The 25,804-nt window shown below is 49.4% G+C and overlaps 1 protein-coding gene across 4 annotated transcripts in view; it reads left to right on the top strand.

Annotated features, from left to right (window-relative positions):
- The first annotated feature begins 333 nt into the window (after window positions 1–333).
- The window catches only part of LOC101119619 (protein Shroom2), a 147,940-nt gene continuing 122,469 nt past the window's right edge, over window positions 334–25,804 (top strand). For all 4 annotated transcript variants that reach the window (XM_060407611.1, XM_027963344.3, XM_027963345.3 and 1 more), the window contains exon 1: window positions 334–676. In XM_060407611.1, the coding sequence (XP_060263594.1) occupies window positions 512–676 (165 nt within the window). In that variant the 5' untranslated portion in view covers window positions 334–511. The remainder of the gene's footprint in view (window positions 677–25,804) is intronic.

The following is a 25,804-nucleotide window of genomic DNA, read 5'->3' as shown; positions in this document are numbered from 1 at the left end:
GCGAGCCCTCAGTTTCTGGGCGCGCGCCGCGGCGTGAGTCTCCCCCATTTCTGAGCGCGCCGGACCAGCCCTCCCCCCAGCACGCGCTGCGCCAGACACCGGTTCCTGCGCCCACGGGGTAGCTCTCCCCTCGGTGCGCGCAGCACCACGAGAGTCCCACTTCCTGCGCGCGCCGCGCGAGCCAAACCCTGTCTCACGCGCCCCGCCCCCTGGCCCCGAGAGCGCGCCGGGCCCCGCGGCTCCCCGCCCCCTCCCCGCGGCGGCCCGCCCCTCCCCGCGGGCCCGCCCCCTCCGGGGCCCGCCTTCCCCTGTGCGCGGCGCCGCCAGTCCTCCGTGCTCCCTCCCGTCCCCGGCCGGCACTTTCCTCGCAAGTTGCAGCGCAAGTTTGCCCGCGGCCGGCGACCGAGGCGCCGAGAACCTCCCTCGCCCTCGGCCGGCTGGGCTTCTCCGGAGCGTATGGTCAGGCGGCCCCGGAGGCCTGAGCGGCCGCGCCGCCTCTGCGCCCCGCGCCATGGAGGGCGCTGAGCCCCACGCGCGGTCGGAGCGACTGGCGGAGGCCGAGGCGCGGGCGGCCGATGGCGGGCGCCTGGTGGAGGTGCAGCTGAGCGGCGGCGCCCCTTGGGGCTTCACCCTGAAGGGCGGCCGCGAGCACGGCGAGCCGCTGGTCATCACCAAGGTGAGGGGGTGCGTGGGACTTGCACGGTGACAGCCGGGAGGTGGTCTCGAGGGGCGGGGGACTCGTCGAGGTCGGGAGCGCCTGGCGGGGGTGGGTTTCGGGTGGCGCCCCGCCCCGGGACACGCGTTTGCCCGGGTTCCCCGCGAGAACGTTGGGGCGCTGGGTCCCGCCTTAGGTGTGTGGTCCGGGCGCCACGTGGGCCGCCCTGCCTTGTTTCCCAGCCCTTTTTGGCTCCCGGCGCCGCGGATAGTTTCAATGGCTCCTGTTTCAGATCTCTCCCCTCCCCCTCTTGGAAGGGGCCCGGCCCTCCGCTGTCACTCCCGGCCTCGCTAGTGGCGGCCTGTACCTGTGGGCCAGCCCAGTGGTCTGGGGGGAACGTTCCCACGTGCGCCCGGTGGACAGAGCCTGCCCCTCCTGTGTTAGCCTGTCCGGGTGCTTGTTTCTGCACCCTGCCTTGGACTCGCACCCCTTTATCTCTAGGACGTGTGGGCGAGCAGCTGCCGGCAGGCCAGCTTCTCCATTCCCAAAAGCCCATCAATATTTACTGATGTTTGGCTTCTAGCCCTAGATCCGCGGCCCCCTGGATACTTGCAAAAAAGAAAAAACAAACTGAAAGTTTTCAGAGTCCTTTATAAAAGTGGGATTTGATAATAAGTTGCTAGTGTGTGTGTCCATGGGGTCGCAAAGAGTCGGACACGACTGAGCGACTGAACTGAGTGTGTGTGTGTAGGGTTTACTTTAGAACTTTTAATTTTTCTGCCTCGAAATAGATAACCCATATTGAGACTTAGCTGCCGAGCCTGTCGAGCTGCCGAGCCTTTTATAAACCGGTAAAAACAGACACAAACCAGTCGTTTGGTTTTCCCCTGTTTAAAACTCTCTCTCGGTCAGTTTCTCTTGGAAGGTCTGGGCCGCGCCATTCCTGGGGACAAAGTTCTCTTTAAAACGCAGAAAAATTCTTGGCTCGCAGAAGGGTTTGAAGGTGACTTATTGTTCTTTTCTCTGCTTTCCTGCTTCAGCGGGGCTGGAAGCACTGAACTGATTTCTAACCTGCCCCACCGGATTGAATTTAGGAGGTGGTGTGGCTTTGTTATCTAGATAACAAATGAGAGACCGAACTAATCTTTTTATTTTCTCTCATTTTTTTATGGTTATAAACTAGAGACTCTGAGGGGAAACCTGCACAGAATTTTTGTTGAACTGGGGGTTGAGTGTCTTTGTTGTTGTAAGTTTCACCCAGGTGCAACCTATTAATGCATTGAATTCTTTGAAAAGTGGGAGGCAGCTTAGTGAGCAGACTTTCTGCAGGTGTGGTGCTCCCTGCACATGCCTTACAGCATAGTAGCTTGAGCCTTTTAAATAATGCGTTTTACCAGACATTTTGGATGGCAAAGGTTAAAAAGATAACCAGGTGAATCCCCCAAACCTTTAGACCTTCAGGTGTTTCTTTTAAAAAGGGACACACGCAGATCCAATTCAAGCTGTCTTCCTCGGACCTGTTGTTAGAGCAGATCGAATAAGTGGTACAACATTGTTGAAGGTAGTGTCTTGCTTTGGGGGCTTCCACTGGGTAAGAGAACTGGCCTAAAAATTCAGTTGTTTTACCGGAAGCTGGGGAAAAGGATTACAGAGTACCTCCCCCTTCCTCTGTACCCCAAGTCGTAACACCCCAAGCACCAAGTTCTTAGTGGCGAGTTCTTAGTGGCGTTACATCTTCCTGTGAAAGAGGGCCCCCTTCTACAAACCGAAGGAGTGGGGCGGTAGAGCCTGTGGACACAAACCAGGGCCTGTGCAGACCACTGGGGGCTGTTGGCTCCTGATTTAGCCCCTGATGGGCTCTCCTGGTAGTTGCTATGGTTTGGGTGTGCGGGGCTGTGTGTGTCTGGTGTGGGATTGTGTGTGTGTCGTGGGTGTGTGTGTGTCTGTGTGGCTAGACTGGTAGCAGTGTACACACTGTGTGTGTGTCTCTCTTTGTGGCTAGACTGGTAGCAGTGTACACACTCTGCGTGTGTCTGTGTGTCTGTGTGTGGCTAGACTGGTAGCAGTGTACACACTGTGTGCGTGTGTGAGTCTCTGTGTGTGTCTCTGGCTAGACTGGTAGCAGTGTACACACTCTTCATGTGTGTGTGTCTTTGTGTGGCTAGACTGGCAGCAGTGTACGCACTCTGCCTTTCCAGATTGTGCTTCAGGGTTTTGCAGAAATAAAGCTGCTTGTGATTTTAACCTGACATGCTCCTATGTCCCTCCCTTAAACTGCTGCTTGGTTTTTATAGGTGTTATACTGTGACTGGAGATAATGTGGTTTCTTTGCTTAGGATGGAGAGGATTCAGGACAGTTTGGGATGCCCGTGCTAAATTTCCACTCACACTTGTGTATATACATGCACACGTGCATGCTGTCACACGCGCATGTGTATTTTTTAACCACACGTTGTATTGTGTGGTATTGGCAGTGTTTCACCCGCTTGCATTTTCTCCTGGATTAAGTCATCAGTGATGTTTGCTCATGATCCAACAGCTGGTTGTTAACAACTAAAGTAATTAACTGTCATTTTATTAAAAGACGCTTACTCCTTGGAAGGAAACTTATGACCAACCTAGATAGCATATTGAAAAGCAGAGACATTACTTTGCCAACAAAGGTCTGTCTAGTCAAGGCTAAGGTTTTCCAGTGGTCATGTATGGATGCGAGAGTTGGACTGTGAAGAAAGCTGAGCGCCGAAGAATTGATGCTTTTGAACTGTGGTGTTGGAGAAGACTCTTGAGAGTCCCTTGGACTGCAAGGAGATCCAACCAGTCCATTCTGAAGGAGATCAGCCCTGGGTGTTCTTTGGAAGGACTGATGCTAAAGCTGAAGCTCCAATACTTTGGCCACTTCATGCGAAGAGTTGACTCATTGGAAAAGACTCTGATGCTGGAAGGGATTGGGGGCAGGAGGAGAAGGGGACGACAGAGGATGAGATGGCTGGATGGCATCACGGACTCGATGGATGTGAGTCTGAGTGAACTCCGGGAGTTGGTGATGGACAGGGAGGCCTGGCGTGCTGCAATTCATGGGGTCGCAAAGAGTCGGACACGACTGAGCGACTGAACTGATTAGGAAAGGATGGAGAAAAGTGTGCCCATTATAATCTCTTAAAAAATGGAAGTAGATTGTTGTGATGGGGACTGGGGAAACGTGTTCCACCACCAGAATTTGGATTAATCCAAGCTTTGAATCTTTTCTTTCCCACTAGCTACTGAAACATCTCTAGGGCTCATTAAATAATGGGTCTTCTAATAGTTTTTTTTTTTTTTTAATTTAAGAAATGCTGAAATTTTACATATTAGAGTGCTGGGGTATTTTACAGCTCATTTCTAACAGAATCTGACTTGGAAGAAGCCTGATCCCCCCGTGTAAGATGTATCATGACAAGTGTCTTGGTTGAAAGCCTCCTGGGAGTGTACAGCTTCGAGCTGGAGGTGATACCAAGAACAAGGCCAGTTCAGTCCCTGATTTCCTGATGGAGTTTTATTAGCCCATTTTATAGATGAGACAGCCCTGAGGTCACATCCTGAGAAGGACCCTGAGGGTCAGATCTTGACCCTGCATATCTCTGCTTCTTCTCCAGTTGGAGACATGGGTTCGATCTCTGGGTGGGGAAGATCTCCCTGGAGAAGGAAATGGCAACCACTCCAGGATTCTTGCCTGGAGAATTCCACGGACAGAGGAGCCTAGCGGGGCTAAAGTCCACGGGGTCGCAAAGAGTCAGACACGACTGAGAAATGAAATTAACATCACCACCGCCACCACCACCATGAGGGATTTTCAGCCTTGGCACTTCTGATGTTCTGGGCTGGATCCTTTTTTGCTGAGTGGGGTGTGTGTGTGGGGGGGTCCTTTCCTGTGTATTGTAGGGTGTCTAGCAGCAACTCTAGCCTGTACCCACTGGCAATGTAATCCCTTCTCCCATGTGTGACAACCGAAAGTGTCTTGTACTGCCACGTGCCCCCGGCACAAAATCGCCCTCGCTAGAATATTGAAGACGGAAATGGCAACCCACTCCAGTGTTCTTGCCTGGAGAGTCCCAGGGACGGGGGAGCCTGGTTGGCTTCCATCTGTGGCGTCACACAGAGTCGGACATGACTGAAGCAACTTAGCAGCAGCAGCAGATGAACTGTACGCCACTTTTGCTTTGAAAGGATTTTAGCTTGGAAAGCTGTGCTTTATTCTTTTTGAAGGTGCTTGCGAGGCCCCTGGCCTGGCCTACCTGGGTGGGGAAGCCTGTTTTCTTCCTCGGCACTGGCCCTGATAATAGGCTTTATTTACATAGTAAAACTCAAACAAATACTTGCTTCATCTGCATTTTTTGTAGCTGGAAAAAAGGAAATGGGAGCAGGAACTCCCGAGAGCTGTGTTTTATGGGCACTTGGCAGGGGCTGCTCCCCGAGTAACTGCCTTTTCTCTGGGTCAGAGTTGAGGTTAAAGGGACCCTGACTCCCCCGAAGTGGCATTGTTGGAATCTCAAGTGCATGCGTGGTGAGTGAAGTGAAAGTCTTTCGGTCATGTCTGAGTCTTTGTGACCCCCTGTACTAAACAGTCCATAGGATTCTCCAGGCCAGAATACTGGGGTGGTTAGCCGTTCCTTTCTCCAGGGGATCTTCCTAACCCAGGGATCGAACCCAGGTCTCTTGAATTGCAGGCAGATCCTTTACCAGCTGAACCACCAGCGAAGCCCACAAATACTGGGGTGGGTTAGCCGTTCCCTTCTCCAGGGAATCTTCCCAACCCAAGGATTGAACCCGGGTCTCCCACATTGCAGGCGGATTCTTTACCAGCTGAGCCACATGGAGTCAGTCCCCCAGAAATGCAGCCAGCAAGATTTGTAACCGTTTAGCACCCTGACACTGACTTGTAAGCTTGAGGTTTACCAGGGCCGGAAAAAAAACACAAAAGGCCGTTTTTTTGTTTTGTGTGTGTGTGCAGCAGAAATAACATCCCTGCCCTAAGGAACTCCAGAGACCTTGACGTGTCCACGTCTCCGAGGCTCTGCTCTGATGCGGGCCCTCTCAGGAGCGTTGTCTGTAGGTTGAGCGCTGCAGTTGGTGGGAGTTCCTCTCCATCAGCTCAGCAAGTGGAAGACTTGGGTGCCGCGGGGTGGTGGGGGGAGGTTGGGGGAGGGCCTGACTTCTGAAATGTCTGCGGAGGGGCTCAGATTCCAGAAGGGCCACCCGGGGGATTCACTGGGAAGCCCGAAGCCCACCAGCTGGGTGTCAGCGGGCCCCCTGCGGCCTCAGGAATGTTTGTTAACCTCGGGAAGGAATGAAGCCTTGCTTCTCCTTTTCATCACGTCTTAGATTCCCCTCCTTCCCCTTTTCCCCTCCAACTGGGAATGCCAGAGCCTTTCCTTGAGCACCCCCAGAAGAAAGACAGTCATCTGGGCCTTCCCCGGTCCCAGGGGTGGCTCATTTGGGACCTTGATGAGTTTCAGGTTGCCTCTTGGGGACCAGGACCTCCTGGGGAGGTGCAGGGGCAGGGAGCTGGCCAGTGCGACCCCTCTCCTGGGTCTCCCTCACTGGACGCAAGGCTATGTCTTTAAATGTCCTTCCCAGTTTGCAAGCTGAAGGCAGGCTGATGGGGGGGAATCAGGACACACACTGGGGGGTCGGGGTGGGTGCGATTGGCCCACACAGCCAGGTGAGTGATGTCCCAATTCAGAGGTCCTCCTGATAGTGAAGGTTCAGAGCCGTTGGCGGGTTGCCTTGTGGTCTGAAAGGGGCTGCGTTTTTTATGGGTTGTGCTGAGTCATGCTGATCGGTGACCCGGTAACCCGTCTTTGGGACAAGCTGTTGTCACTGATGTCCCCATATTTGCCCCCTCAAGAGCCAAGCTCTTTGTCAATGACCGCTGAAGGTTTTGAAAACAGGGCATCTGTAGACGTGAGCTGTGAATTTTTTCATTAAAAATTAATTTATTTTAATTGGATGCTAATTACTATATTGTGGTGGTTTTTGAAACATGTATATTAGCATATGTGAAATAGCTGACCAGTCCAAGTTCGAAAAGGGCACTCAAAGCCTGTGCGCTGGGACAACCCAGAGGGATGGGATGGGGAGGGAGGTGGAAGGGGGGGATTCGGGATGGGGGACACAGGTACACCCATGGCTGATTCATTCATGTCAGTGAGTGTGAATTTTGGTTTAGTCACAAGTCCTGTCTGACTGTTTGCGACCCCATGTACCGCCAGGCTCCTCTGTCCGTGGGATTCTGCAGGCAAGAATCCTGGAGTGGGCTGCCATTTCCTCCTCCAGGGGATCTTCCTGACCCTTGGGATTGAACTAGCAGCTTCTGCATTGGCAGGTGAGAAATTCTTTACCGCTGAGCCCACCTGGGAAGCCTGGAGCTATGGATTGGGAGCTGATTTATCTCAGCCTCTCTGCGTTTTGCTTGATGTCTGTGTTGAAGCAGAATCCCACAGCCGCTTTCCCAGGGCTCCGTAGACAGAAAAGGTGGGTGGGTAAGGGCTGGACACCCCCACCTTAGCTAGCTCGGGTACTGTGGTAGCCACGGCAACTCCTGGACACGGTGAGGTCCTGGCCACTTTGAGGCCAGCTGCAGTTTGTGTCTGTTCGGAGGAAGAGTGGAGTTCCAAAGACATGTTTGTATGTAAAAATTCACAGTGCGGTTTAAAAAAAAAGGGGGTGAGTTTCCCGCCCCCCCCCCCACCCCCCACCCCACCCCACCCCCCTGCTGAAATACCTTTGCGGTTGGTAGGCCTGTCTGCCAACTGGCCTTCAGGTGTGTCTTTCTCCCCCTGTGCCAGCCTCTGCCTCTCTGGGTCTTGCAAGTTCTCACCCCTGGTCCTCAGGATGTGTTTTCCATGTGGGGATGGGAAGTTGGGCAAAAAACCTTCGGTCCCATCCCCAGCTCTGGTGCTGGAGCTTTGAGGTGCGGAGGGTGTGTGTGTTCTTCCTCTCCTAGAAATTAACTCAGCTTGTTACGTGTTAGTCACTCAGTATGTCCGACTCTTTACGGCCCCATGGACTGTAGCCCACCAGGCTGCTCTGTCAGTGGGATTCTCCAGGCAAGAATACTGGGGTGGGTTTGCATTGCCAGGGGATCTTCCTGACCCAAGGATCGAACCTGCATCTCTTAAGTCTCCTGCATTGGTGGTTGAGTCCTTTAACATACTACCACCACCTCAGAATTCCCAACTCATCTTGACTCATCCATAAACCCAGAGGCTTCTAAGCGTGAAAAGCTGTAAACTTGAGGTTTGCATCACACTTCCCCACCGGGAAGGATTTTGCCCTTCCTGGTCCAGTTATGAGTAGTTTGGAACATGTCCTAACGTTCACCCTTTGAAAAAAGAAAATGACTTTGCCCGAGAGCTAAATGTAGAAAGGAGAGGGAGAATGAAAGACTCATAAAAAAATTTAGTGGTTTTCACCTTGTCCTAACGAGCTGGAATTTCTTCACTCTCCTTTCTATTTCGTGGCCGAAGAAACCGGGCTCCCAGCTTGGAGACGGCTGGTTTTTCTATTTGGTGAAAGCGTTTGGAGCCGTCTTCTTGCCAAAGCTGTTTTGTGTCAGCGTGCAAATAAACCCCGGTCTGTGGATTTCTTTGGGGCCCTTGGGAGCTTTGCTCCTTGTACACTGGGCACAGTGTAAACAGCCAACGAGATTGTTTCAGGATTTGAAGGCTGAACAGACTTTTTATTCACTCTCATTACCTTTTACTTTTCACACACCGCAGTCAGGTCATCCTTTGAGGAGACATTTCTGCAAGCTGAGCTCTCCCAGGCTGAACCTTCCACCCACACAAAGGACTTTGAAAGTGCTCAGGGTTGTGTGGTTCTTTTTTGGTCTTTTTTTAAAAAAACACGCCAGTGTCCCAGAGAGGGAGGGTGTATCTTGTGGAAAAATTGTTTTCCTGTTAACCTGGGAGCCTCTTGCATTGACCAGTAGGGGTGTTAAGGCCCCTCTTTGGGGGAACTTGTCTAAGTACAAGCACAGTAGGTTATCACTGAAAAAATAATAGGAGTCACTTGATGAAGGTGAAAGAGGAGAGTGAGAAAGCTGGCTTAACACTCAGCATTAAAAAAACTAAGATCATGGCAACCATCCCATTAGTTCATGGCAAATAGATGGGGAAAAAGTGTAAATGGTGGCAGATTTTATTTTCTTGGGCTCCCAAATGACTGTGGACAGTGACTATAGCCATGAAGTTAAAAGATGCTTACTCCTTGGAAGGAAAGCTATGACAAACCTAGACAGTGTATTAAAAAGCAGAGGGACTTCCCTGGGGGCCCAGTGGCTAAGACTCTGCAGTCCCAATGCAGGGGGCTTGGGTTTGATCCCTGGTCGGGGAACTGGCTCCTACATGCCATGACTAAGACCTGGCACAGCCAAATAAATAAATAAATCTCATTTAAAAAAAAGCAGAGATATCACTTTGCCGTCAAAGATCGGTACAAAGTTATGGTTTTTCCAGTAGTCATGTATGGACATAAGAGTTGGACCATAAAGAAGGCTTGATCGCTGAAGAATTGATGCTTTAAAACTGTGGTGCTGGAGAAGACTCTTGAGAGTCCCAGGGACAGCAAGGAGATCCAACCAGTTCATCCTAAAGGAAATCAGCCCTGAATATTCATTGGAAGGACTGATGTTGAAGCTGAAGCTCCAATCCTTTGGCCACCTGATGCGAAGAGCTGACTCATTGGAAAAGACCCTGATGCTGCGAAAGGTTGAAGGCAGGAGGAGAAGGGGGTGATTGAGGATGAGACAGATAACATCATTGACACAATGGACATGAGTTTGAGCAAGCTCTGGGAGCTGATGAAGGACAGGGTAGCCTGGCGTGCTACAGACAGTCCAAGGGGTCATAAAGAGTTGGACACGACTTACTGAACAACAATAACTTTATTTCAGGTTTGAACAAATTAGACTGTTCTGAAAAACCAGGATGTTCTGAATTGCACAGTCACATTAAAAAAAAAAAAAATCTGGGCTTTTTTTTTTTTTTTTTAAATCTCCTGGCTATAAAGTTGGAGGCAGTATCTACCTCCTTGGTTGGATGAATTGGAAAGAGTTGGGGTAGCTTCTAAAGTGACCAAGACTTTCAGATCAAAGGCGAATTGTGAAGGTCAAAGAGAACCCAGGCAGTGTAGATAACAGTGAGGGCTCTAAAGGCAACATTTTTACTTCTTCAAGGGAGGAAAGGGACGCAGTTGTTAGTGTTATCTTTTTGAGTTTTCTTTTTAGTTTTTATCAAAATGGCCCTCGCACAGTTTAAATAATCAAATAGTTCTTCAGGGCTTGTTATTAAACCCAGCAGCTCCACACTTGCCGTTTCCTCTTCCTCTAGAGAAGCTGTTGAAACTTTTCAGCTGATTTCTTTGGGCATTTACTTACATTCTGTCTTGCTGCTGCTTTTGTTTGTTCCGTTTCTGGATGACTCTCGACTTCCCACTTGGGATGTGGTCTCTTTTTCACGCACCTCCTTCCCACCAACTACGCAGACACATATCTTGGGGCCCCCAACTTCCCAGTATAACTACGATCATAATTTTGGTCAAAAGAGGGGTTTTTTTCAGCCTTAGCACTGTTGACCTCTGGGGCCACATAATTCTTTGTGGTGGGCACTGTCCTGTGCAGTGTGGGCTGGTGAGTAATACCTCTGACATCACCCACGAGATGCCTGCACAGACGTCTCCATCTCCTGTAGTCGAGATGATCAGAAAAGCCTCGCCAGGTGTCCCCTGCCGGGGGGACAAAAGTCTCCCACTTTGAGAACCACCAGATTAGCAGTTTTCACTGGCTATGGTTTTTTGAATGCCAGTGCCAACACTGCTGAACCTGGTGGTGGAAACTCTGAATTTTTTTTTTTTTTGCCCAGCACAAAGTTTTCATTATCACTGAGGTTAACGATAGGTTTTGTTTCTTTGACTAATTTACTGAGTGCTTTATCATTAATTTATCCTCCACATCTTCCCAAATTGCGAAAAATCGTTTTCTATATTCAGACACACAGGGGTGAGGGAGCGTCTTTTGAGACCTTCTGTGTTTGAAAATGTCATTAACGTACCGTGACAGTAACTGGATTGCTGGGTGTAGAGGCCTGAGCTGGAGACAGTTTTCCCTCTGCACTTTCTTTGCAGCTGGTGTTCTTATCTCTGCTGGTGTGCAGTAATATTGGGAAGACAACAAGCCCTTCTGTCTCTTCATCCTTTGGGCTGGCTCTGATTTTTTTGTCTTATTTTTCTCTTCTCTCTACTTTGGTTCATCTGGGGAGATGGCCTGCAACCATGTCTTCCAAACCACTGAGTTTTTTTTTAAGTACTTTTTTCTTTCTTTTTCAAAAATTTCATTTCTTTTTGGCTGTGCTGGGTCTTCGATGCAGCGTTGGGTTTTCTCTAGTTGCAATGCGTGGGCCTCTCATTTCGGTGGTTTCTTTTGTTGCTGAGCACAGGCTCAGTAGTTGTGGCTCACGGGCTTAGTTGCTCAGCCGCGTGTGGGATCTTCCCAGATCAGGGATTGAACCTGTGACTCCCGCATCACAAGGCAGATTCTTTACCACTGAGCCACCAGGAAAGCCCCTAGATTAAGTTTTAAATGTGTGCTTTCAGTTTTTTTCTTCAAATTCCAAAGTTTTTTTTTCCCCTCTCTTACTGTTCTTTTTAAGGGACTTCCCTATAGCTCTCACATGGTAAAGAATCTGCCTGCAATGCAGGAGACCTGGGTTCGATCCTTGGGTCAGGAAGATCCCTTGGAGAAGGAAATGGCAACCCACTCCAGTGTTCTTGCTTGGAGAATCCCATGGACAGAGGAGCCTGGCGGGATACAGTCCATGGAGTCGCAAAGAGTCAGACATGTCTGAGTAGCTAAAAAAAAATAGTTTTTTTTTATTCTTCCAGTCTTCATTGCTCTGCAGGCTTTTCTTTAGCTGCGATGAGCAGGGGTTACTCTCTAGTTACGGTGCATGGGCTTCGCGTTGTGGTGGTTTCTCTTGTTGTGGAGCACAGGGCTCTAGGACGTGTGGGCTTAGTCATTACAGCCCCCAGGCTCAAGAGCACACGCTTAGTAGTTTTGGTGCTTGGGCTTAGTTGCTTCGCAGCCTGTGGATTCTGACCGGCCCAGGGATTGCACCGTGTCTCCTGCATTTGCAGGCGGAGTCTTTACCACTGAGCCACCAGGGTTATTGCTCTTGAATGTTCCTTTTTGATACCATACTGATCCTGTTTAATGGTTCTTCTTGCATATCTGTGAGTATATCAAACTGGCTTTTAAAAATGTCTTCTGCGTAGATTCCATTTCTGAGCTCTGCTGCTGTGTGTGTGTCTGTGTGTGGCTTCTGTCTGCTCTGTTGGAGGCTCAGTCTGAATGTCTAGTGGGGGGACCTTGCTGTCTGACTGCGTGTAAGAGCGGGTGACCACCTGGTTCAGGGTGAGTCACCCGTCCGGGTGAGTGATCTAGCCAGGCTGCTTCCCGGAGCTGTCTTGAAAGGCCACTGTTTTGATTGTTTCTTTGGGGCCAGGCACATCTCTGTCGGATACTATTTTCCTCCAGTGAGAACAGCTTTCTGGTGTAGGGCAGGTTCGAAAGTTGACCTGAGGTTTGCCAGTTTAGAGGAACCCTGCCTTTCCTGGTGAGGTCAGAGTGGTCATCGCTGGCCTGGCCATGGTGGTTCCAGTTGGGAGGGAATGTCTCACAGGCATAGCTAGATGTTACTGTCCATCCGGAATCTTTGCTGATCCTTAATTGTTCTAGCCATCAAACTAGAATCACTCTCACTTAAGTATATTATTAACATGGGGATGAAATGAGGCAGTAAGGAAAGCTAGTTGTGGTAGATTTAAATTCCATCTCTCTTCCCTCCTCTTCCCTTCTCCCTACCTCTTTCTGCTTTATTAAGAATTTGGAAAACTGTGGGACGGACATGGACACACTGCTGTATTTAACATGGATAACCAAGAAGGACCTGCTGTCCAGCACAGAGAACTCTGCTCAATACTCTGTAATAACCTTATGGTTCCCAGGGGGAGGGATGGGGGAAGGGATAGTTAGGGAGTCTGGGATGGACATGGACACACTGCTGTATTTAACATGGAGAACCAGAAGGACCTGCTGTCCAGCACAGGGAACTCTGCTCAATACTCTGTAATAACCTTATGGTCACCAGGGGGAAGGATGGGGGAAGGGATAGTCAGGGAGTCTGGGATGGACATGGACACACTGCTGTATTTAACATGGAGAACCAGCAAGGACCTGCTGGACAGCACGGGGAACTCTGCTCAATACTCTGTAATAACCTTATGGTCACCAGGGAGAAGGATGGGGGAAGGGATAGTCAGGGAGTCTGGGATGGACATGGACACACTGCTGTATTTAACATGGAGAACCAGCAAGGACCTGCTGTCCAGCACAGGGAACTCTGCTTAGTGTTATGTGAAAACCTGAATAGGAGGAGTGCTGGGGGGACAGTAGATTTGTGTGTATGTATGGCTGAGTCCCTTTGCTGTTTACCTGAAACCATCACAGCATTCTTTGTTAATTAGCTATACTCCAATACAAAATATAAAACATTAAAAAAAAAAGAAGTAGTGTTAATGTATTGAACTGGTAATTTACCATGGAAAGACTTTAACCTGGATTTTGTGTGGCAGCATTTTAATAGGTCTCCTAGAGATTTTGTTACCGATTTTGATCATTTAGTATTGGATTTGTAGAAAAGCATTTAATTCAGAAACTTATCTAATGCCCAACACCAGTACATTAGTTGTGCTGTTTACAGCTCACTGCAAGTGATTATTCCCTCTTCTCCACCAAAACTTGTTCTGAAAAATACAGATTTTTTTTTCTATAATATTCTTGAAAGGTAGCTCTTTCAGACCAATGTGATATTCAATACCAATGGGATTTTTATTTATTTATTTTTAGAATTTATTTTAATTGGAGGCTAACTACTTTACAGTATTGTGGTTTTTGCGATACATTCACATGAATCAACCATGGGTGCACATGTGTTCCCCATCCTGAGCCTCCCTCCCACAACAATGGGATTTTTAAAAAGTGGTTTGGGAAGTGAAAATGGTAGGAAAGATGAAGGTTAACTGTCCCCATGACAGCAAACTCCATTTCTTCACTTGCTTGGCTTTCTGGTGGTAGAAGATCTTTGAGGGCATGGAGTTGGACCTACGGGTTTGGTAGAGATGCTATCTGCTCATTGGAGACAGAGTCTCCTCTTCCTTGTGGATGCACTGCTGGACTACACTTCCCAGTGTCCCTTGGGGCTGTGCACTCTAGACAGAGTCTCCTCTTCCTTGTGGATGCACTGCTGGACTACACTTCCCAGTGGCCCTTGGGGGCTATTGGACTACACTTCCCAGCATACCTTGGGGGCTATGAACTGGAGACAGTCTCTTCCCTCTGGATGTGCTGCTGGACTACACTTCCCAGCGTCCCTTGTGGCTATGAGGCCATGTGACAATTCTACCCAATCAGATGCAAGTAGAAGTGATGCAGGCAGGCCTGTTTCCAACCTGTAAGGTTTTCCCCTCTCCTGGTTGTCTGGGATGCACATGATTCTGGAGCAGAGCCTCTTGCACACAGGTCCCTGAACGCCTGGGGAGGAAGCTGGCTGTCCACAGCGCCCCTTGCCCTCCCAGGAGTACTAGGACGTGAGTGAGAAATAAGCCTCTGTTGCATGTTTCTTCAGTCACTTGCTATGAGTTAGACCGCTCCAACAAAGGAAATCTGGAGAGAAATTAGTTTTCCTTTTGTTTTGACTTTTTACTGGCGTGCAGTTGGTTTACAATATTGTGTTGGTTTCAGGTGTATAGCAGAGTGAATCAGTTATGCGGATACATATGTCCACTCTTTCTGAGATTCGTTTCCAAATAGACCATCACAGAGTATTGAGTAGAGTTACCTGTGCTATATAGGAGGTGCTATATAGGAGGTCCTTATTAGTTATCTGTTTTATATGTATTAATAAGTGTGTATGTGTCAATCCCAATCTCCTAATTTATCCTGCCCCTGCCCCCCCCATACCCCCTGGAAACCATAAGTTTGTTTCCAAAAGTTTTCCTTTTTTGTTTTTAATTTTTTTTTTTTTTTTTTTGGGCTGTTAGTTGGGTCTTAGTTGCAGCGTGTGGAATCTGGTTACCTGACCAGGGATGGAACCTGGGTCCCCCGCATTGGGAGCTCGGAGTCTTCACCACTGGACCATCAGGGAAGTCCCTAGGTGTGTTCTTTTTAATGATTACACCTAGCCTTAAGACACTGAGTAAATAATGCCTGATTTGGTGGTGGTGGTTTACTTGCTAAGTTGTGTCCGACTCTTGTGACCCCACAGACTGTAGCCTGCTAGGCTCCTCCAAGGATACTGGAGTGGGTTGCCATTTCCTTCTCCAAATGCCTAATTTACACCCTTGGCAAAAGGGAATGACTACTTACCTTGTCCTGGTGGGTCACCATGGGTGTCCAGTTAGCACATAGCTTATTCCCTGCACATTTATGAATGTGAAAATGAGACCTGCATGCTCTAAGATTCAGCTTCTTTCCACCTTAGCTTTTCCCTCCACCAGTAATTTAATTTTCACCAGGTTGCTTTGCCTTCCCCTTCTTGCACGCGGTTGCTTGGGAACTATTCAGGGTGGTGGTGGTGGGTCAGAGCAGAGAGAATCCCCGGTCCAGCTACTTAGCTCTCAGGGAGGGCTGGCCAGAGGAGAGGAGGGTGGCTGCCGTGATGTCAGGGAGCGCCCCTTCTCCCTGGCTGAGTTAGTTGTCCTTTACTAAACTGCTCTGGTTCAGGTGCAGGTGGCACGTGTGGCCATTGCAGGAGATATTAGAGATGCGGGTTCGATCCCTGAATCAGGAAGATCCTCAGGAGGAGGGCATGGCAACCCACTCTGGTATCCTTGCCTGGAGAATCTCCACGGACAGAGGGGCCTGGTGGGCTACAGTCCATATGATCACAAAGAGTTGGACACGACCGAAGTGACTTAGCAGGCATGTAGGTTCCAGGGCAGACGGTGTTGCCTGGGGAGGACTGCACACTTCAGTCCTCATTAACCGGGTTGCCTCTATCAGATTAATTAATGATGATCTTGGCGGGCACTTGTTCTTATCTCCAGGGAATGGAACATAGACGCCAGATAGACCGTCAAGGAAAGGGAGATAACGACTAGTGCAGAGTAAAGCGGGTGCCTGTAGGAAGGTGGCATTGGGGTGGGCACCTGAGGGTTAGGGGAAGGGGGTGATGAGGGGAGTGGGCAAGGGAGAGCCTCTTCTGTTGACATGCTTAAGGGAAGCCTGGGAAGGTCAGGGGGAAGCTGGAGGAAGGTGGACATGTGAATATGTCATTGAACCCCTGAAGGTTGGAAGGATGGGAGGAAGAGGGGACTCACATAAAAGAAGGGCCAAGGAGAAGATGGTAATGTGTTTAAAAGTCATTACCCCAAGATAGGATCTAGGCTGACCAGAACTTTAGGGTCCAGTTTGAAAACTTAAGGATGATGGACTTGGGATGAGTCAGTAACCAGCACCAAGGCGTTTGGGGGTGTGGTCAGTGTGTAATTGCTAATGAAGAAGATCACAGCTCAGGGGGCTTGAGGTCCTAGACTTTCAGAGGAGGTGAAGAGGGTCTTTGCCTGTGGCTTGGAAATGCTGAGGCGGACGAGACAGTGCTGCTGGGGCAACTCTGCTTCTGTCTCTGTGAACTGTGCCACGTTTGTAAATGTGTACACACAGTGGATGGCATCACCCACTCGATGGACATGAGTTTGAGCAAGATCCGGGAGTTGGTGATGGACAGCGAGGCCTGGCATGCTGCAGTCCAGGGGACTGCAAAGAGTCGGACACAACTGAGCGATTGAACTGGACTGAAACACAATGATATTTATCTGTGCTAATTGCCCGTGTGCTTGTCAATTACTAGCATAGGGAAACTCTTTTTCTTGTTGCAAAAACAGTCAAACCATCTTGAAAAAAACTGAAAGTAAAGGAAAAGATCGTCAGCACCCCAAAGCATATAATAATGTTGTTTTTGGTTGGAGAGCTGTATTGAATTCCCCCCACAGTCTGGAATTCTTTGCTTTGCATCACTGTAGAGCCCAGTTGGTAAAGAATCTGCCTGCAGTGCAGGAGACCCGGGTTCGATCCCTGGCTTGGGAAGATACCCTGGAGAAGGAAATGGCAACCCACTCCAGTATCCTTGCCTGGAGAATCTCATGGACAGAGGGGCCTGGAGGGTTGCAATCCATGGGGTTGCAGAGTCCCGCACGACTGAGCGACTAACGCTAACAGAGCTAATCACGTTGTTTGAAGGTAATTCTCTTAAGAGTTACATTGTCTTACTCAGTGCTCTCTAGAGATCTAAATGGGAAGGAAACCTGAAAAAGAGTGAATATATGTGTATATATAACTATGTATATGTGTAACTGATTTCCTTTGCTGTACAGCAGAAAGTAACAGCATTATAAAGCAACTATGAAGTGAGATGAACGTTGCTCAGTTGTGTCCGACTCTTTGTGACCCCTGTGGACTGTAGCCCACCAGGCTCCTCTGTCCATGGGATTCTCCAGGCAAGAATACTGGAGTGGGTTGCCATTTCCTTCTCCAGGGGATCTTCCCAAGCCAGGGATCGATCCCTAGTCTCCTGCATTGCAGGCAGATTCTTCACTGTCTGTGCCACTAGGGACAATTAAAAAAAAAGAGAGAAAGTTCCCTGGTGGTCCAGTGGCTAAGACTTCTTCCTCCCAATGCAGAGGGCCCAGGTTCGATCCTTGATCAGGGAACTGGATCACATGTGATGAAACTAAAAGATCCTGCATGCTGAAAGGAATATTTAAAAAAAGAGTTACATTGTCAACAGTCTTTGGACTCAGATACAAGCTTAAGAGGAAGCTTAGCTTTGTGTATGCCACTTGGAATTTTAAAAAGGATATATTTTGTTAATTGTGGCATGTACTGAGTTTTATCATTTAGCTTTTTATTTATTTTTTTTTAGACGGGCATATAACAAAGAGGGCTTCCCTGGTGGCTCAGAGGTTAAAGCGTCTGCCTGCAATGCGGGAGACCTGGGTTCGATCCCTGGGTCGGGAAGATCCCTTGGAGAAGGAAATGGCAACCCACTCCAGTGTTCTTGCCTGAAGAATCCCATGGACGGGGAGCCTGGTGGGCTACAGTCCACGGGGTTGCAAAGAGTCGGACACGACTGAGTGACTTCACTTTACTTCATAACAAAGAAGAAAACCTTAACTTCTGCAGAACTGCAAAGTGAGTGGAAGTCTCTCAGTCGTGTCTTTGCAACCGCATGGACTATACAGTCCTTGGAATTCTCCAGGCCAGAACACTGGAATGGGTTGCCCTTCTCTTCTCCAGGGGGTCTTCCCAATTCAGGAATCGAACCCAGGTCTCCTGCAGTTGCAGGTGGATTCTTTACTAGCTGGGCTATCTGGGAAGCCCTGGAGAATGAATAATTAATTTCTAATAATTAACTCATTAATCAAATAGGTCGGTCTTTAAAACAGCTGTGCGGGGTTTTCTGGTACGTGCAGCTTTGCTCTTGATTGTCATTCATGTTTAGATGACCCGAATCTTGAAAGTTTGGAAAGGAAACATCTGGACTTGAAAAGACAGGCCTGTTGCTGCTTGACTTGTATTAATTCCATGGTGACTTCAGCATGGGGATCACACAGAGCCCAGGCCACTGCAAGTTTGCAAGCTGAAGCAGGAGCAGTCTTCCCCCTCTCCCTCCCCATTTCTAGAGGCCTGGGTTTTTGTTTTGTTTTTGTTCATTTACTTTTGCCTGTACTGTATCTTTGTTGCTGCATAAACTTTTCTTGAGTTGCAGTGAGTGCAGGCTAGTCTTTATTTGGGGTGTGTGGGCTTCTCATTGCACTGGCTTCTCTTGCTTCTGAGCCGTCCATCCTAAAGGAAGTCAGTCCTGAGTATTCATTGGAAGGACTGATGCTGAAGCTGAAACTCCAGTCCTTTGGCCACCTGAGGTGAAGAGCCGACTCACTGGAAAAGACCCTGATGCTGGGAAAGATTGAAGGCAGGAGGAGAAGGGGACAACAGAGGATGAGATGGCTGGATGGCATCCCCGACTCCACGGACATGAGTTTGAGCAAAGTCAGGGAGATGGTGAGGGACAGGGAGGCCTGGCGTGCTGCCGTCCATGGGGTCGCAGAGAGTCAGACACAAACTGAGCGATTGAACTGAACAGGCTCTAGGGCGCATGGACTCAGTAGTTGCGTCTCGCGCTGTAGGAGTTGAGAGAGTTCGGTAGTTGTTGGCGCACAGGCTTAGTTGGCTCCTTGGCATATGGGACTCTCAAGAGTCTTCTCCAACACCATAGTTCAAAAGCGTCAATTCTTTGGCGCTTGACTTTCTTTATATGGGATCTTCCCTGACCAGGAATCAAACCCGCGTCTCCTGCATTGCAAGGCTGATTCTTAACCACTGGATTACTAGGGAGGCTGGTGTTTCGCAGAAAAGTAATTAGAACCTCATACCACTCTGTATAGTTGTGAAATTTTTACTCCCAAAGGTGAAATTTACATTCTCTGCTGGTCAGTAAGGACACTTCGTGTGCTCCTGGCAGGGACTTGATTTGCTTTTACAGAGTGTAGTTCATATATTTTTCTTTTTTTTAAATATTTGGCCAAGCTTGCTGACCTGCAGATGTTAGTTCCCCCCGACCAGGGATCGAACCCGTGTCCCCTGCGGTTGGAAGCCCCGAGTCCTGACCATTGGATCACAGGGAACTAACTCCCAGAATATAGTTCTTCAGTTACACGTGCAGCGATGGGCCATCTACACAGACGTCCCATTCACACAGCAATGCTTTCTCTTTCTTTGCAACCCTCAGGGAAGTGTCCAGTCCTGACCCTTTCTCCTGGCCCTCACCTGCAGTGTTGGTTTCTGCCGCAGACCCCTCCTCTCTCCTCTAGGTGGTCTCCAGCGCTTGATTGACGCTCTCAGGTTTCCGCTGCCATCCCAGCTTCCAGACCGGCCCGGTGGGTGCTTCCCCGAGTCCCTTCCAACTCAGCCTGATACAGATGGGCATCTTGCATAAACTTCCCTGATTCTCCTGCACTTCTGGGGCTGGCCCAGCTGCTTTCTCCCCAGATCCAGGATGCCTGCCTGCCTCTCTTTGAACTTGCGTGGCCAACCGATCGCCTAGTCCCTGGAGCCTACACGTCCTGTGTCTGTAGCTTCCCTCTCACCCCCCTGGTGTCACGCAGCCTCCTCGTGGCCTCAGACCATCATTTAAGGAACCCAGGCTGCAGGTGAAGCCCTTAGTGAACTGCACTTTTCCCGGGGCTGGGAGTGCCCTGATGTATTTGCATGCCGCATGGTGGAGTTTATCAAGTTTTCTGTTGAGTCTTTTCTCTTCCTCCTTGTATAACAAGCCTGCTGGGAGGCTTGACCAGGGTCGTTTGCGTTTATAGCCGGGGCCTTTGAGGACAGACGTGCATTTAAGCTTTTTTTTTTTTTTTTTTAAAAAAAAAAAAAACTTTGGAAACTTTTGTTGGAGAGTAGTTGATTCACAATGTTGTTAGTTTCAGTGGTACAGGAAACTGAATCTACGGAAAAGTGAGTCAGTTACACAGATATCTACTACTTTTTGGATTTTCTGAATTCTTTCCCATGTAGACCATTACCGAGTTTTGAGTAGAGTTCCCTGTGCTCTACAGTAGGTCCTTGTTAGTTATCTAATTTATACATGCATTTACCCTTTAGGGGGTGTATTTTACGGTATGTGGTCTGACTCTGTGAGACGTAGCCTGCCAGGCTCCTCTGTCCATGGGGTTCTCCAGGCGAGAATCCTGGAGTGGGTTGCCATGCCCTTCTCCAGGGGATTGTCCCGACCCAGGGATCGAACCCAGGTCTCCTGCATTGCACGTGGGCTCTTTTGTGTCTGAGCCACTAGGGAACCCCTGACTACCAGTCTTTAGAGAGGGTGAATTTTATGGTACGTGGCTCATAGCTCAGTAAAGTCATAATGTAACATAAGGAAATGGATCGAGGTATTCTGCCTTATCCTGGAGTCGCCCAGACGCAGCTGGCAGGAGGCTGATGACAAGGTCCTCCTAGGTTCGTCCTCCGGGTGGGGCTTCCACGCCTTGCACATCACAGGGCTTTCTCTGCTGCAGCTGGCTGGGCCCATAGGCAGAAGTCAGCCTGGGGAAGAGAGTCAGTGTTCCCTGTCCAGGGAGAGTCTGGAGTGGGGGTACCCAGCTACCCCCAGGAGGGGGCCACAGTGGGTGCAGTGGTCCCCTGCGAGCCAAGGGAGAGTTGTGAAGCAGGAGTTGGCGGCGGGGGTCTCTCTGCAGTTAAGGCACACAGTTGCAGGAGTTTCCGGAGCCATCTGGAAGCTCCTGGTCCTGATGGCAACAGAGAAAAGGCAAGAGGTCTGGGTGGTACCCCAAGGCATGGCAGGGTCCTCTGTCCCCGCACCCTGGTGCTTGGGCTGGAGGACGCAAGAGATGTGGCTGCAGGTACCAGCTGCCTTGTCCCCTTCTTCTCTTGCTCTCAACTTTTCCCAGCATCAGGATCTTTTCCAGTGAGTCAGCTCTTCACATCAGGTGGCCAGAGTATTAGAGCTTCAGCTTCATCATTGATCCTTCCAATGAATATTCAGGGTTGATTTCCTTTAGGATGGACTGGTTTGATCTCCTCGCTGTCCAAGGGACTCTCAAGAGTCTTCTCCAACACCATAGTTTGAAAATATCAGTGATTCCTAGTGAAGATTAAATGTCATAATGCTGATTTCAGTAGCGCTAGAAGTGACTAACCTAGACAGCATATTCAAAAGCAGAGACATTATGTTGCCAACAAAGGTCTGTCTAGTCAAAGCTATGGTTTTTCCAGTGGTCATGTATGGATATGAGAGTTGGGCCATAAAGAAAGCTGAGCGCTGAAGAATTGTTGCTTTTGAACTGTGATGTTGCATAAGACTCTTGAGAGTCCCTTGAGCAGCAAGGAGATCCAACCAGTCCATCCTAAAGGAGATCAGTCCTGAGTCTTCATTGGAAGGTCTAATGTTGAAGCTGAAGCTCCAGTACTCTGGCCACCTGATGAGAAGAGCTGACTCATTGGAAGACCTTGATGCTGGGAGAGTTTGAAGGCGGGAGGAAAAGGGGATGACAGAGGATGAGATGGTTGGATGGCATCACCGACTCGATGGACATGAGTTTGAGTAAACTCGGGACTTGGTGATGGACAGGGAACCTGGCGTGCTGCAGTCCATGGGGTCACAAAGAGTGGACACAACTGAGCGACTGACCTGAACTGAGAAGTGACAGATAGCTGAAGGGTGAGATGTCCCTGTCATTAAAGAGTTAGGAATAGTGTCTCTACATGGACGTGTGTTCTGCATTGAAGGGCTTACAGACCGTGTGTAGAAATCACCTTTGTGTGGAAGAGAAAAGAATGTAACTTAAAAGTTCAGTAAATATCAAACAGCACTGGACTGAGTGGCCTGTACTTTGGGGACCCAGTTGCAGTAGCAGCGTTGAAGACCACACCTCCCTGGTAACTGAGCCCCAGGCTGCAGCCCAGTATAAATAATAGTAATCCCCACAGAACTGTCACTCATCAAGCCCATTGCCTAATTATGCACAGATTATCAGCCACTCTGGTTGTGTAATTCCTGGGCTTCCCTGATGGCTCAGACTGTAAAGGATCCGCCTGCAATGCGGGAGACCTGGGTTTGATCCCTGGGTTGGGAATATCCCCTGGAGAAGGGAATGACAACCCACTCCAGTATTCTTGCCTGGAGAATCCCATGGACAGAGAAGCCTGGTGGGCTACTGTCCACGGGGTCCCACAGAGTCAGACACAACTGAGCGGATAAGCACAGCCCATGTGACTACTGCCAAACTGACTGCACTCTAGGATAAAAATCAATGTTTATATAATCAAATCTTTCCCACGCTTTGTTCTTTACCTTTCTTGTTTTCTTTGTTTCTTCTTTTAAAAAAATGTTTATTTATTTAATGTATTTGTTTGATTGTGCTGATTCTTAGTTGTGGCATGTGGAATCTAGTCCTTGAGCAGGGATCAAACCCAGGCCCCCTGCATTGGGAGTGTGGAGTTTTAGCCACTGGACCACCAGGGAAGTCCTTCTTGTTATTTATCAGTTGTAGATTGTGATTGAATGGTCACTATTATAGTTTTGTAGTTATGCCTTCTGTTCATGTAAAATTAGGTGACGTGGCGTGAAAACGTATCGTGAAAACATAATCAGGCATTACTTTTCTAAGAAAAGGAAAGGATCTGTACAGAGTCATTTTTGTTTTTTTTGCTTTGCCGCCTTCTTAGTAGCAATGGCCCTTCCCTGGTGGCTCAGACAGTAAGGAATCTACCTGCAACGCAGAATATGGGGCTTCTATCCCTGGGTTGGCAAGATCCCCTGGAGGAGGGCATGACAACCCACTCCAGTATTTTTGCCTGGAGAATCCCCATGGACAGAGGAGCTTGGTGGGCCACAGTCACGGGATCGCAAGGAGTCAGACACGACTGAGTGACTAACACTTGATAGGAGTCCGGAAATCAAGTTTCAGCTGAAAAGCGAGAGACAACATTTAGGTTTTATGTGAACACGGTGAGTGCATTCTGGATTCTTCCCTTGACTCTTTGCAGTTTAATTGTTTAAGTAGTAAAAAGAGAGGAGGAAAAAACATGGTAAGTTCAGACGCAGAAAACCTAGAAGGCTTCCTCCGATTCTCCATCCGTCCCAGGAATGACACGTGTGGGCAGAGGTAATGGCCGGAAACCCTTGTTAGTCCCAGGAGTCGAGCCCCTGAGTCCAGGGAACAATGCTGGGAAGCTGGAGTTGCATTCTGCGGACAGGAATGTGGGCCAGCGGATCAATAGCCCCGCTGTGCTTCTGTGATCCCAGCACACAAGAATTCTGCCCTTTTGAACCCAGCAGGGTCTGGCTGGGGTTCATGTGGGCTGTTTTTCCCCCTCATCCCTGGATGCTGCACCCGGGTTCAGAACCTGGGCAGGGTCGGCGGGGTGGGGAAGATGCTCCAGCCAAACATTTCCAGACATCCCGGGTGGGGTGCAGGGGGAAGGTGGGGTGCAAGGGAGTGGCACGCCCCCCCCCCCCGCCCCCGCCCTGGGACGGCCAGCATCTCCACTGCTGGAGACGGTCCCCTGAGAGCAACAAGGCAGTTTAGCACTTCTGGCTCGTTTTCAGATGTGATGGACTTAAAAGCAGGAGAGATTTCTCCTGAAGGAAAGGTTGCCGTTCTTAACACTGGGAGCTTTTGAAAAATCACCCCTCGTTATCAAAATACAGAGTTTATGGAAGGCTGTGTGCTTGAAATGGCTTTAAAGGGCTCGATCTAGAAACTTCCAAGTTTTTAAAAATTTCTCTCCACAGCTCTGTATTAAAGAAAAGAAAAAGAGGCAGACTGCTCTTGAACAGAATAAAAGAAATTATCGAGGAATGTAAAATTTAAAAAAATTTCTCTCTGCAGCTCTGTATTAAAGAAGGAAAAAAAAAGCAGACTGCTCTTGAACAGAATAAAAGGAATTTTCCAGGAATGTCTTTAAAGCATGTCTCATTCACTGGGGGTAATTACCCCATGACTCTTTCTCCTGAGTAGCGAGCTCGTGCATTGTGTATGAGGTTTTGCTTCAAGAAAACCATCTGTACAAATACGATCCTGGTAGCATGACATTTTAGTTTTTATAGCTTTTGGGGGTTCTCAGTAAGGGATGAGAATTTGGTATTTTCTTCCCATCGTCCACTTGGCAGTGCTGAGAAAACTCATGGGCTGGCACTTTGGGAAGACTTAGAACGGGCTTCCCCGATGGCTCAGCGGGTGAAGAACCTGCCTGCAGTGCAGGCAATGTGAATTCGATCCCTGGGCTCAGAAAGAGTCCTGTTGTTGCAGGAGATGCAGGAGACTCAAGTTCGATCCCAAGGTGGGGAAGACCTCCCGGAATGGGGGATGGCAACCCACTGCAGTATTCTTGCCTGGAGGATCCCCTGGACAGAGGAGCTTGGCGGGGCTACAGTCTGTGGGGGTCGCAGAGAGTCGGACATGACTGAGTGACTCAGCACGGGATATCTCACAGTTTCTTGTCTTCCTGTGATTATATCCGCCCGGATAATGATGCACCCTGGCTCATTGTTTGGGCATCGCGTGTTGGGGACTGTCTGCACAGCCCTGGAGAATCGGACGTTCCCTAGCAGCTTTTGTTGGACCCCTGGATGCTCAGGCTGTGTTCAGCAGATCAAGTAAGGCTCTGTTCCCGCCGGGAGGAACCTGAGGGTGTGTTTGAAGCTCTCCAGGTGCGTCCTCCTTGGCCTGTGGCCTCCTGCAGCTCTCGGCCCTGAGCCTGAACTTGCCCAGCTAGCATCTCCAGGGCCTGGCTTGTGGGCAGCGTTCCCCTGGGTCAGCATCTCCGCCTCACCCACCACCCAGCACCTGAGGATGCTTTAGCGACTCGGGGGAGCACAGTCTCTCCGTGCCTTGCTCCTTGCACATTGGGTGTGGCAAGCGGGTTTTATTTTTTTAAATAAAAAATAAAAATCTGTGTCTTTTTTAAAAAAATAATTTTATTTACTTATGACTGTGTTGGGTCTTTGCTGTGTGTGTCTTTCCCTAGTTGTGGCGAGTGGGGGCTGCTTTCTCGTTGTGGTGGGCGGGCGTCTCCTGGCTGCTTCTCTTGTGGAATACGGGCTCTAGAGTGTTCCGGCTTCAGTAGTTGTGGCTCGTGGGCTCCGTAATTGCAGAGCAAGAGCTCTAGCGCACAGGCTCAGTAGTTGTGGCGCACCGGCTTAGTTGCCCTGGGGGATCTTCCTGGACCAGGAATCGAACCCACGTTGCCCTGCATTGGCAGACGGGTTCTTATCCGTTGTACCAGCAGGGGAGCCCTTGGCAAGCAGCTCTGTGGTCATCCACACCGAGCTCTTTGTGGATAACCTAACCATGTGCTTCCCTGCTAGTTCACTTGGTAAAGAATCCACCTGCAATGCAGGACATCCCGGTTCGATTCCTGGGTTGGGAAGATCCACTGGAGAAGGGATAGGCCACCCACTCCAGTATTCTGGCCTGGAGAATTCCATGGACTGTATAGTCCATGGGGTCGCTAAGAGTCGGACTCTGAACGACTTT

The sequence above is a fragment of the Ovis aries genome, chromosome X, assembly GCF_016772045.2.
Source record: "Ovis aries strain OAR_USU_Benz2616 breed Rambouillet chromosome X, ARS-UI_Ramb_v3.0, whole genome shotgun sequence".
NCBI lineage: Eukaryota > Metazoa > Chordata > Mammalia > Artiodactyla > Bovidae > Ovis > Ovis aries.
The sequence above is the reverse complement of the archived record's forward strand: the minus strand, read 5'-3'. Positions and strand labels throughout refer to the sequence as shown.